The sequence below is a fragment of the Grampus griseus genome (assembly GCF_964374135.1).
Source record: "Grampus griseus genome assembly, chromosome: 9".
NCBI lineage: Eukaryota > Metazoa > Chordata > Mammalia > Artiodactyla > Delphinidae > Grampus > Grampus griseus.
In genome coordinates, this window is record NC_139003.1 from 90,691,178 (window position 1) to 90,704,963 (window position 13,786).

Below are 13,786 nucleotides of genomic sequence, written 5' to 3' on the forward strand. Positions count from 1 at the left end.
GTCCCGGCCATTGCGGGACCTATTTATCCCGACACCTCCCCTGACGTGGGCTCGGGAACGCTCCCTTGGCAGCTGCAGGCGCGGCGCGGGCTCCCCCTCGGCCGCCCCACCCTCGGCCCTCTCTTGCAGAAGTGGTGACATCATCTCCTCCGGGCCGCAGCCCAGGGCTGGAATCCTCCATTCCCCCAAAGTCCGTCCTTTTTAGTCTGGCCAGTCCTTTTTCTCCAGACCAAGAAAAAGAGCCTCTGGCAGTCGTTTTGGACACCGGATCCAAGAAGGTGCAAGAGAGGATTTCAAGAGAGGGAGGGACCGCCTTTCCAGTCAAAGCTGAACTTTGCGCCCTCTGCCTTATGGGTTCCCCAACTGTAGAGTTGGAGGGAAATGGGAACTTCTGCTGCTCTTTAACTCGGAAACATACTTGCCTTCTCCAGTAGGGGGCATGAGAAGCGCTGAGCGGTGAGACTATTGTGCGGGACGGGGAGAGTGCAGCTGCAAAGGGAAGGACGCCCCCCTCCCAGCCGCGAGTTGTATGGAATTTGTTTTTGTTGTTACTATTGTGGCTAGTAGACGTTACTTTGGGCTCAAGTTTTTCCAGAATGGCCTCTGATCTGTACCTGCTCCAGGAACAGAACTGCCTGAAGGTGTAACAGCATCTTCCAGTTTGAGAACGTCTTCCATCCACCAACATCCCCTTTTCCTTCTCCTGACTCCCTATTCTTCTTTCCAACGTGAATGAAAGCAGAAAACATAGAAGACTTTGGATACCACAATTTGAAAGATTTTTTTTTCCCTCCTTCATGCCAAGTGATTTCCAACCCAGCAGTCTAACATCTTGATTTTTGATTTGCTTGGAAACTGTTATTTAAATGAAGTAAGAAGCTGTGTACCATGGAGAACAATGATGTATGTTTTGTTTTCTCTTTTATTTTTATTAGAAAGAGGTAGTAGAATCCACTGCTGGCTCAGCTATCCACAGAAAAGGGAGGCTTTATTGTTCCAAGTGTACATCAATCTTCAGGCAGTAAGATTTCTGGTATATGATATTTTCTTAGGGCATTAGAATATGAAAACATGTTATCTGAATGTTAATCTTTAAAAACATGATTTAACTGGAAATCTGAACTTGAGGCAGACAGATTTTTTTGTCTCTAAAGCTTAGATCCACAAAGTTAGTTTAGTTTTGACCCTGATCAGGACTGAGGATTAAAATAGCCCAGGAAAGGAAAAGCACAACTGACATTTACTGAGCATGTACAATGGGCTCGGGGTAGTGCTAAGTGCTTTAAATGCATGATCTTATTTTTTTCCCCCAGGAACGTGAATCAAACACGGTAGGCTGAAAGGGTAAATGAGACAAATACATTTCAGGATTCACCCAAGGAGTCCAATTCTATTTTGTGGGAAGGCCGGGGTGACCAAATACAGGCAGGCCAATCTAGAGAGGTATTCCAGTTTTCTGTAGAACAGATCTGAAGCTTCAAAAATGCCAACTCAGGCTAGTGAAATATCAAGCGATGGGGATAGCCCAGAGGGGATCTCAGGCCATTTTCAGCAGTAAACTCCAGTAGGTATAAATGCCTGGCTTAGTGAAAAAGATTTTCAGCCCAAGTTCCTACCAGGGAAGAAGATACAGTTTTGAGAGAGCTGGACTCCCTGTCCTTTTCCTGGAGTTAGTTGAGGAGGGCAAACCTGGGGAGGACTCAAACTTCTGCAGCCAGTTTGAACCTGCTGCATTAGTTTAGTTATGCAAGTACCAAATCGCGACATTTCAGGTGCTTCCCTCATGTTCGCAGATGGCATGTCCTTTACGAAAGGGAGAGGAGAAGTTAAGAACCCTTCTCCATAAAGCTCTTTGCTTATCCCATTAGGTCTGTTGGTAGTCTGGCCTTAGCGTTTCTAGGAGAGGGTGGCAGTGTTGAGGGATTCATCCGGAGAGTCTGTCAACCAGTCTCCATCTTCTTGCCCGGCTTTAGCACTCAATCCATTACCTCATACTTGACATTGATTTGCCAAAAGCTCACGTAACTGGAGAAGTTCCCCTGGTCAGTGGCTTCTCTCTGGTAGCTCCTTTTCAGTCTCCTCCAGGGACTGTTTCTCTGCCCATCCGTTCAATGTCTGGAGTTCTCTAGGGCTCCATCCTCAGCCTTCTTCTCACTCTCTACACTCCCTGCTGCTCCAGGTTGGCTCAACCTCGGCACTGCTGACAGTGGGGCTGGATAATTCTTTACTGGGTGAGTGGTGGTGGTACTGGGGGCTGTCCTGCACATTGTGCAGTAGTATCTCTGGTCTCCTCCCACTAGATGCCAGGGGCAGCTTACCCCCTACCCCACTGTGATAATCAATAAGGTCTCTACATATTGTCAACTGCCCCCTGGGGGACAAAGTTGCCCTGGGTGGAAAACCACTGTGCTACTCTCCTCTCTGGCTTCGGGGACCACCTAGATGTCAGTGGCTTCCAAATCCAGACCTCTAGGCCTGCTGGTCTCTGGAATTGTTTATCCAACTGTCCCCTGGGAACTTCCACCTGTATATCCCACAGTCATCTCAAAATCAGCCAACCCTAAACTGAATTTATCTTCTCTCACTCCAGGCTGAACTCCCAGTGGTCCAAACCAGAAACCTCTTCCTCCGAGTCTAAATCCTTCTCTCTTGTTCCCAACTCTTCCACCCTCTGCATTTCTACAACCATGGCCTTAGCTCAGACAGCAGCTCTCCTCTGGATTGCAACAGTATCTTCCTCCTTCTCCCTGCCCTCTGCCTTGCCCTGCCATCCTCCACACTGACCTGGGGGAGCTTCCTAAGGCATATCCCTGATGATGCTCTCCCTAGCTTTACATTTATGGATGGCTCCAACAGCCCCGGTATTAATAACTAATCCTTAAAATGGTTTTCAAGGCCTTGAGTGATCTGGCTCCAGACTATCTTCTGCTTCATACTTGAACCCGAATATCACACTCATTTTCTCTTGTCGCCGCGCTGACTTTCATACAGGAACGCTCTCTCCCACTTTCACCTGCCTCATGCTTCTTCATCCCTGAAAGGCAGATCTAGTGAAAAGACTCTATAAACTTGGAAAGCAAGGCTTTGTTTTTGGTTTTTAAACAGTTGTTTTCTTTCTTCTTGATTCCATACTCTAGATCCTAACATTACACCAACATAAACCCAATTAACTTTCTTCTTGATGATCCTAAACTCCCAGACACATAAACCTCTAGGCTTGTGGTATTGTCAAGTGATGAGTGAGGGGAGCAGTCTCACCGCAAATGTGGCCTCCAGGCATGTCCTTGAGTCCTCAGCCCAAGAGCAAGGGCCTATGTTCTAGTCCGCCAGGCTCTATACGGGGAGTGGGGGACTGCCAAACGGCCATGATAAATGACTGGTGTCATTTCTTCAGGAAGGAACCCTTTTTTCCATTTTTAATTTGGAGTTAGCAGGTGGCAATTTTGATAAAGGGACAGGTTACCTGCGGCACAGCAAGTGCTGAGGCCCTGCTTTCCCGACCTTGACCTCGAGCTCGTCCCCCAGAGTTGGTTACCCGTTGAATACTCAAGTTAGCAGAGAAACATTTCCCTTCTCATCGCTCCCCCCCCGCCCCCCTTTAAAACACGGATGCCCTTCAGGATGCTAGTGGCACCGCTGCCACTGCATTTCCTGTTGGCAGCAGAGAGCAAGTGAAAACAGAAGCTGCAGCGGGCAGCGGCCCGGGCACAAATAGCTCCCGCACGATTCACCGGAGCTTCCCCAGGGCCCAGGGCCCGGAGCCCAGGCCTGATCCCCAGAGCCGTAGAGGCCGCCGCCGGGACCGGCAGCAACTTGGCCCAGACCGCACTCGGGCACAGTTCGAGAGAGCTCCGCGCTGCGCTTCTCTTGGGCTGCTCAGCGCCCCCTCGGGCTCGGGCTGGGCCTCGGGGGGCGGCGGGCGCGGCGGACGGCGATGCCGGGACGCGCACTCCTCCGTGTGGCCCGCAGGGCCCTGGGCGCCTGGCTGCTGGGCGGCCTCTGGGTCTGGGCGCTGGGCGGCCTCTGCGGCCTGGGGGCGGCGGCGGCGGCCCCGGGGCCCGGGGCCGGGGACTCCCCGGGGTCTCAGCGCCCGTGCCAGGCGCCGCAGCAGTGGGAGGGGCGTCAGGTGCTGTACCGGCAGAGCACCGGGCGCTACAGCCGCGCCCTGCTCTCCTACGACGGGCTCAACCAACGCGTGCGGGTGCTGGACGAGAGGAAGGCGCTGATCCCCTGCAAGAGGTACGCGGGGCGCCAGGGCGCGGAGCGTGGGGTCGCGAGGCCCGGGGAGGGCGAGGTCGCGGGGTTTCCACAGCCGCTCGCGGCGCTTCCCTCCTCTCCAAGACAAACTTCGCCGAGAGGATCGCTTGGGGACAACACAGTCGGGGGCTGGGTGGCGGCTGGGCCCACCGGGGGCGGCCTGCTAGCGTGCACTCAGTGAGACCCCGCGGGGCGGTGGCCGGTGAAGAAATGACCTGCCGGGCGCTCCAGGCCCAGGTTCGCCCACGCTCAAAGGCTGCTGAGTCAGCCTCCTGGCTCCTGGTGCCCCCTTCAGCCTAGGGCGTGTCTTCTGCACTATCTCAGCTCTTCGAGGAGCCATCTGCGAGGACGACAGGCAGATTTTTTTTTTTTCACATTTTAAAGGAATGTGACAACACTGCAAAAGGTGTGTGGAATCAGTTAAAAAAAAAATAAACTCATCACTGTGTCATAACCATTAAAATTTCGGTCTACTCCCTTACATTTTCTTTTAAGCAAGTTTTACATTCTGTAATCAAAAATCCTATGTCTATATTTTTTATATAACACGATCTCTTATGTGTTCGTATTTACCATTTTATTAGTTGGCCCCTACCTATTTTTTTTTTTAAATATTTATTTATTTATTTGGTTGCGCTGGGCCTTAGTTGCAGCATGTGGGCTCTAGTTCCCTGAGCAGGGATCAAACCCGGGCCCCCTGTATCGGGAGCGAGGAGTCTTAACCACTGCGCCACCAGGGAAGTCCCCGTCCCTACCTATTTTTAATGGCTGCACAATATTCCACAGAGGGGTTATGCTACAATGTTTTTTAACCACTGGTCTGATCATTCACCTTTCTGAATCTCATGTGACAAAGGACACTCTCTTTCTGAGACCTCAGCTTGCTTCTGACCTCTTTAAGACCTGATTTCTATTTTGGGATCACCACCTGTCCATTGCCCCCCGTTCCTGTTTCTCTGTGTGTGTTCTTCCCAGGGTTATGCTGGCCTCTTCGTATGGCATTCGCATCATTAGGAGGTGCTATGTGAATGTCCATAGTTTAAGGTTCCAGTGGGCAGTAAGATGTGGGGCAAATTTGATATCATTTTACCTAAAAGCATTTGTCCAAGTATTAGGCATCTTGAAGACAGTATGGAAGTGCCAGAACCCTTCAAAGGAGTATGTTCGAGAATGAAAACAGTGCATGATGACTGTAAACCATGAATGCTGAGGAGGCCTGGGGCAGCCGAGTCATCGTGGTGCACTGGGGGTATCTGTTCTCTTTCAAGAACATGACTGTTTTCTGTCAAGTGGCGAAGGTCTTTGTAATAATAATAGCAACAACCAACATTTGGGTACTTGTTATGTACCAGGCTTGGTGCTGAAGACGTTCCACATACCATATGATTTAGTTTAAATCTCACAACAACTTGACAATGCAGGTTTTATGATCTCCAGTTTACAGACAGAGAATCTGGGGTTGAGGGAGATTAGACAGCTTTCTCAAGACCAAGAGCTGGGACTTGAGGAAACTGAGTGGATTCTGACATCTATGATGTAACAGGCTCTTGTCCGTTCATTCATTCTTTCACTGTGCATTTTTTCGTGTCAGGCATTTTGTATTCAGAGTGAGTCCTGGGCTTCAGGGAGGTCACGGTCTGGGGGTGGAGTCACGTCAGTAAGAATTCCCATACAGTGGGGTGAAGGATGAGCTGGACACGAGAGCACCTCAGACAGGCACCTAACCCAGGCTTCCTGGAGGAGGTGGGACAGGAGCGAGTCCCAAAACCCCTGGACGAGCTGACCATTAGAGGGAACGAGGCATGGAGGGGAGACTGGTCCAGGGGGATGTGGGTGTATTCCAGGACATCCTGCCACAGGCAGGGCTGAGAATATTCCAAGAACTGCAGGCCAGTCACTATTAAGACTGAAGCATGGAGTATGGCGGGAGGTTGGGGACCCAGGGAAGGATATTTAAGCAGTGGAATGCCGTGATTGGATTTTATAAAGAATACTGGTTGTATGGTCGAGAATAAAGAAAAACGAGAAGAAGCCGAAACATGACCTAGGAGATGTCTGTAGAGAGAGCCAGGTGAAAGACGGGGAGTGGCAATGGTGATGGTGAGAAGTGGACGCATTAGGGAAGTCTTGAGGATATTGAAGAGGCTTATTGAAGGAGGTGCAAATGACTAGACGCTATGCTGCAGGGTGATGAGGGGGAGGGAATAGTCATTTTTGGCTTCTGAAGCTTACAGTACTGATGGCATGAGTAGATGGGGATGCTGTTCGCTGAGATGGGGTTTGGTTTTCTGCACTTGTGATAAAGGGTCAAGCGCTACTCTTTGTGTTCGTTGTTGTGAAGCCTTTTATGATAGTGGCGTATTGATGAGTAGTCATGTTGAAGGTGGGCTGAGATGGCCCAAAGCACACTGCTGACACAGAGGAGTTTGGCCAGGACAAGGATAGGGTTCATGGCTGCCCCCGCTCCCACGCCCCAAGGTAGTATTTTCACAACGTAAGGGATTAGGCTCTAGAGTCAGATAAATCTGCCTCTGAATTCAGATTCCTAGTGTGGGTCTTTGGGTAAGTTACTAGATGGGAATACTACTAATGCCTAATGTATTGCTTTGTTGTGGGGATGAAATGAGTTCAAGTGTGAATAGCACATAGTGCACTGGTCTGACACATAGTACAAAAGGCGCTCAGTGTGCGGCCGCAGCTATCCCCGTGGCCACCGCCATCATCGCCATCCTGGTGAATGTACCATGGCCCAGAGACTCCCTGCCAGCCCTGTGGGCTCAGACAGTTGATCTGGCAGCACACTCAAGGGCCCTTCCTTTGGGAGCAGACTAGGAGCAAACAAGCTCAAATGTTACACTGGATATTTCAGTGAGTGCTGCGGCTGGCATGGGGGCCAGCATTCTCAAATCTGACTAGCTCATTCTCTCCCTGTAGGCAGACCTATGTGGAGAGCCAAATTCTAATCAGGAAGTTGTGAGCAAAGAGTTGGAGCAAATTCATGGAGTCTAATGACTGCCTGCTCTAGGCTAGGCCGTGTGCTCAATGTTGAGCTTTCCATCATGCATAAGACGGGCCAGCCCAGCGTAATCAGGCTAAGATAAAGTGACGCATCATTTTCACCAGAGTGGTGCTTGTCGCTGATTCTATGCTACCCCAATGCTGCTGGTTCAGACTCCCTCCGCTCTGCACGGGGCCTTGGAGGGTACTGCTCCGGTTGTCTTAGCAATCCTTCTTCTATGACTCCATGATCAATTAATATAGTCTTCAGATATGTGTATTATATCTTTAGTGGGGTCACAGCCAAACCTTGCTGGCCTAGAAGCTTTTTTGTCCCCATGTGGTGATTTGTTTCTTTCTTTCTTTAACTCAAGTATAGTTGATTTACAATGTTGTGTTAGTTTCTTGTGTACAGCAAAGTGATTCCGTTATACATACATATATCCATGCTCTTTTTCATATTCTTTCCCGTTATGGTTTATTACAGGACACTGAATATAGTTCCCTCTGTCCATGTGGTGATTTCTCATTTCTTTGCCCTGATCCGTCAAGTGTTGATTTCACAGTTTAGCTTTTAGAAGGCCATTTTATTCCCCATCTTTCCAATTTCTTGGCAAGGTTCTGTCTCACAGTCCCATCTCTGGCCCTAAGTCAGATGTAGAAAAGAATGTTTAGTGCATAAATGCGTTTTTAAGCTCTTTAAATGTAGATTTGTTGGAACAAACTCAGAAACTTTTTCAGGTATTAGCAGTCTGGCCAAGAAACCAGATGTTATTTGAAGAAAATATGGATGGGTTGTCTCTTCATATTTATTTATAAGTTGAGAAGTAGTTTTAGAATTGGATCAACTTCTTAAGATTTTTATTTTGCATCCAGTTAGTTATGGAAAGTCCCACTGATAGTTACTGTGGAATGACTAGGATTTTCCAGGCTTTCTTCTCCCTGAGATGATGGAAAAGATTAAATAACCTTACAAGCTTCAGATAAGACAAGCCTTAGCAGAGAATGGGAAATATTAGTAATTGATACTATTTCATTTTCTGGTTCCAACTGTCTTTCCTATAAACTCACAAGTATTACATTTGGAAGACTGAAGGAAAAGCAAGATTACTTTGTATTTCAGTAACATAGTGAACTTTATGGGAGAAGCAATGTAGATGCTGAATGAATTTTGTTAGGTTACCAGTAACTTACTGCTCCCATTTACAAGATGGTGGATTGGGAGGTGGAATTAATGAAGCAGAGCGAGCAGAGAAGCATTAAGAGGACATGCATTGGTAAATTAGGAATATGTCTTAGAAGACTGTTCAACTACCAATCCTACATGTTTGGGGATTTTTTCTTTTTTGGTAAAAGACTAAAAAAATATGTCTTAAATAGAGTGACAAGTGGGTTCTTATTCAAATACTGATTAGTTCATCTCTGTCTCAATTTTTCCAGACCATTCTGTTTCTTGGAGAACAGAATATAATTTCTCTATTCTTAGAGAAAACCACCTAGTGTAGTGGAGAGAGCATGGACATCCATTTAGACAGTCGTGGGATGCCAAACATGCCTTCTAATCCTGGCTTCACCTCCACAAGGTCCTTTGCTTCTCAGAACGTCAATGTTTTTCATCTTTTAATTTGATTTTAATGATATCTACAATGTTTTGTTTTGTTTTGTTTGCGGTACACGGGCCTCTCACTGTCGTGGCCTCTCCCGTTGCAGAGCACAGGCTCCGGACGCGCAGGCTCAGCGGCCATGGCTCACGGGCCCGGCCACTCCGCAGCATGTGGGATCTTCCCGGACCGGGGCACGAACCCGTGTCCCCTGCATCGGCAGGCGGACTCTCAACCACTGCGCCACCAGGGAAGCCCTACAACGTTTATACTAAATAATGTTTAGGACTTCTTCCTTAAAAGCTAGGTACAGATAAGATTAAATGATACCATGAGAGCACTCCTTGTACTTTTATTATATTAGGCTGATTCCTGTTTCTACCAAGATGCAATGAACTTGACATAAATTCTAAATGTTTTCTCAACTTGTCCCCTTGTGTAGACAATTCAGAGTTCTTTTTCTTCCTTCTTTTCACCTAAGCTTGTGTTCATGGGTAGAGAAGAGCAAGGCTGTCTTTAAACGCTTTGGCTCCAAACTCAGAAGGCTGTCCTCTCCATGGAGCCTCCCTACACTAAGGGGTTGAATAGGACTGCTTACAGAAGTGCCCCTCCAAGGATCTGCTGTGGAAGATTAATTCCAAGGGGTGTTATCACGCCAGGCAACTTCGACAATCATATGTGTTTGAGAATCAGGATTAGGTTTTTTTTCCTCCAAATATACAATTTTATTTTGAAACTATCTCCCACTTACAGAAAAGTTGCAATTCTGGTCCATACCCATTTTTTCCCCTGAATCATTTGAGAGTGAGTTGCCAACTTGATATCCCCACGACCCCCAATACTTCAGTGTTTATTTCTTACAAACAGGGCCATTGACCTGCATAACTGCAACACAACCATACAAATCAGGAAATTAACACGCATTCATTTCTACCATCTGAAATTCAGGTCTCATTCAAATTTTTCCACTTGTGCTTTTTATGTTCTTACAGCAGAAGGACCCAGTTTATATTCAAGTATTGCATGTAAATGTTGTGTCTTTTTAGTCTCTTTCTGTCTGGAACAGTTCCTCATTCTTTCTTGCACTTCAATACAGGCCAGTTATTTGGTAGAATGTTCCTTGATTTGGGTTTGTCTGATGTTTCCTCATAATTAGATTCAAGTTATTCACTTACGGTAGGAACGGTAGGACTGTCACATCTGGATGTTTACTTTGATGACTTGATTACTGATGTCTGCATGGTTTCTTCAGTGCGAAGTAACACTTTTATACTTTGTAATTCATAAGTGTTTTATAGGGAGAGATTTTAGGACCATGTACATATCCCATTCTTCATTGAAGTTTCAAGTTATTCATTTGTTTTTATCAGCATGGACGCTAGGATTCTCATTGAATTGCATTTGCTCTCATTGTTTATTTGATGTTCAAATTGTCCCAGATTGCGCCAGTGGGAACCTCTTCAAGTTGGCTTCTATGTTCTTTTGACAGGTCTCCCTTATTCTTTGAGCACTTCCTTGCTTTCTGGCAAGATATTCCAAGATCATCTGTACTTTCCCTGCCAGAGTCTTGGAATAAGCCATTTCTCAAGAAGCTCTGGTTACTTTCACTGGAGAATAATATTTGGAAGCCTAGGTCCTGGTCTAGTTGTGCTCATGGCTCTTGGATGGCACTGCTTCCAGGCCCCTTCACTGGACAAAGCAAGATGATGTAGGTTTGAATGCATACATACATATGCACATACACACACAGAGTCACTAACACATACATACAAACATTTGTATCTACATTTATTTCTGAGCTTCCAATTCTAATACATAGAGATATTTATACCGATATCTCTAATTCTGATCCACACCACATGGATCATTCTAGTGTACTCCTGTTCATTTTTCGTACCTCCCTTTTTAGGGTGTGAGAAAACTGGGTGCCTTTATTCAACTGCAGTAGGTAACCAGTCAGGCATTGCTATGGTACCCCCCTCCCTACATGGATGCCTTCCTCTTGGGCTCTGCACCCCAGGCCAGGCCATGCAGACACGTACCTTGCTTGGCCCTGTCTAATGGCTTTAGACTAAACTGTTTAATAAGGGGAAGGGAGGGTCAGGTTACATTTTTTTATATGTTTTTCTTTTGGATTTCTCGGGGCAACATCATCGTAAATCCTCAGGGAGATGAATTAGTATGAAATGTTCAACCAATTTGTTTGATCCTGAGCCCTGCTTTGCATGGATTGGGCTCCCATTTGAAGAAATCCTGACTTTCAGAATTTGAGAAAAATGACTCCTTTGCCCTTACTCCCTCCTCTTGGTCTCTGATAACTGGAGCCAGTATTTTCTTTTATTGGCTCAGGAAGTCTGACTGCTTGTGGCCTTCTGATCCTCGAAAAATAAACCATGCTGATTTGCAATACTGAGTTTTTCTTCAAGAAAGAGATTTTATTGGAAGCGCATAAAGTTTTCTTTAAGAGTCTTAATTCTGTGGGTCTACTGACCCTGGATTTCAGAGGGTTGATGCTGGGATGTGGAAAAAGTGGGCAGTGAGGAAAAAGAAGTTCCAAGGAAGATAAGCCCAGGAGAGTAAAGGGACTGGTGGGATAGGAGACTAACTTATAAAAAGAAGCCAGAGGTGGTCACCATACTGCTTTGAAAACATCTTTATTTCTCTCCATTAACCTTGAATTGTTTCTTCCTGATTCTGACCTCAAAGATGGTGGTCAGGGGCAAAGTGCCCAAAGATCTGAAAATATTCCACCAATTAGTGGTTTGTTTTTCCTGGAATAAATGTGATAGGCTTATATTTCCCCAATTCCAGTAAAAATCTTCTATTTTCCCCCTTTATAATTTATTTTATTTTACCCAGCTTTCAAGAAAAAAAAATCTTCTCTTGATCTTACTAACTGAAACCCCATTCTCCCCTTCTATTTAAAGCAAATCTCATGCTAACTCCAATTTCTGTCCTCCCATGCTCTCTTGGACCCCCCTCCAATCAAACATTGATCATCACAGCTCTACTGAAGCGGTTCTGGTCAAGGGCAGTACACTCCACATTAGTAATCAAGTGATCTTTTATCTGGTCTCATTTTACTGTCGGTCATTTCCTCCATCTAGAAGTATTTTCTTCATGTAGCTTTCAGGACACTGTGCTTTTCTAGTTCCTCTCCTTCCACCTCATTTCTTACCTTCTCAGCCTCCATTGCTCTTTCTCCTCTTCTCTTGGATCATTAATAGTGGAATATTCCAGGGCGCAGGCTTCCCATCCCTTTGCTTTTCTGTCTCTACCCCTTTTTTGGTGATCACATCTAGATCATGGAGTCAAATGCCATCCTTACCTGAAGGACTCGCACATGTGCATGTCCAGCCTAGAGCTCTCTCCTGAACTCTGTGTTCATATATCCAGCTGCTTGGTTGAGTTCTTCTTTTGGATCTCTAATAACTACTCAAACTCAGCATGTCCAAAATTAATGCCTCCCCTGCAAACAAACAAACAAACAAACAAACAAACAAAAGTTATTCCCCTTGCAGTTTTCTTTACCTCAGCTAATAACAACTCCAGTTGCTCAGGATCAACCCTTAGAGTCATCCTTGATTTCTTTTTCTCCCACTTGCCACAAGTAATCCAGAAGCAGACTCTATTGACTCTAATTTTGATATAGACCCAGACTTGTAGACCAGAATCTGACCACACCTTTGCTGTCATCCTGGTCCAAACCTTCATCATTCTTGCAATAGCCTCCTAATGGGTCCCTACTTCTGCCCTTGCTCCCTTTGGTCTGTTCTCAACATAGCAGCCCGAGTGATTCTGCTAAAAATTGTTGTATCATGTCTCATGTCTGCTCAAAAACCCTCCTGTGCCTTTCTGTGTCTCAGAGTAAATGTTTTTGCATGGACTTGACCACCCTGTGGGATCTGCTTCCCGACCCCCTCCACACCTTGTCTTTGACCTCTTCACTCCATCGTCCATCCATCATCACCTCATTGCCAGCTCACTCACTCCAGCCCGTGGCCTCAGCATTCTCACTCCTTTGGCACTTGTGTTGTTGATTCCTCTGCCTAGAAAGCCTTTTCCCTAAAAAGCTGTACGGCCCACCCCCAAATTAGACTGTCCCTTCTCTCCACATTTTCATACATCCCACCTCACTGCCTTTTATGTTCAAGATATTTACCTACTATTTAATATTTTTATTAATATTTTATTAGCATACTATTTAATTTAATTTAAAACTTTAAAGTCTGTTCCCTCATATCCAAAGTAAAGCTCCATAAGGTCCAGGATTTTTCTCTGGTTGTTGCTGTATTTCCAGCACCATAGAACAGGCCTGACTAAATTGTTTTGAATGAGGGAATGAGTAACAATGATACATAGTCATTGTAAACGGATATCTAAAATACAGATAAGCAGAGAGAGAAAAGTAAAAATTACCCATAACTGCCAAAGTGATAACGACTACTAGTAACATCTTCTAAATATCCTAAGAGATTTTTCGATGCGAAGTCTACATACCGTAGCCCATACTGTTTTATAATAGGCTGTTTTCCCTTTAATAATATTGTGCGAGCTCATCCATACTGACTCGTCTGCTTGTATCATCTTTGAACTCCCGGCTTCTCTTCATTCAGGTCTTAGCCCATCACCTTCTCAGAGGGGCCTTCTGTGACTGTCCAACAAAGCCCTCCCCACCAGCCACTCTCCATCACATCTCGTTCTGTTTCCCTTAGGACACTATCACTGAGTGACATTGCCTTGTGTCTCTCTTCCCTGGAGTGAGAGGAGAACTTGATCTGTCTGGTTTACTACCAAAAGCCCAGCACCTAGAAGTGCTTGGCACATAGTAAGTCTCAGTAAATGTGTGTTGAATGAATAAATACCATTTTTTATGACTTTGGGATTTCTAGCATTATACATGTTCATGGTGGAAAATCTAGATAACAGAG

General features: G+C 46.0%; 1 protein-coding gene across 1 annotated transcript in view; it reads left to right on the top strand.

Annotated features, from left to right (window-relative positions):
* Window positions 1-3,725: 3,725 nt before the first annotated feature.
* The window catches only part of EPDR1 (ependymin related 1), a 33,058-nt gene continuing 22,997 nt past the window's right edge, over window positions 3,726-13,786 (top strand). The window contains exon 1 of the mRNA XM_082661627.1: window positions 3,726-4,239. Within this exon, the coding sequence (XP_082517753.1) occupies window positions 3,935-4,239 (305 nt within the window). The 5' untranslated portion in view covers window positions 3,726-3,934. The remainder of the gene's footprint in view (window positions 4,240-13,786) is intronic.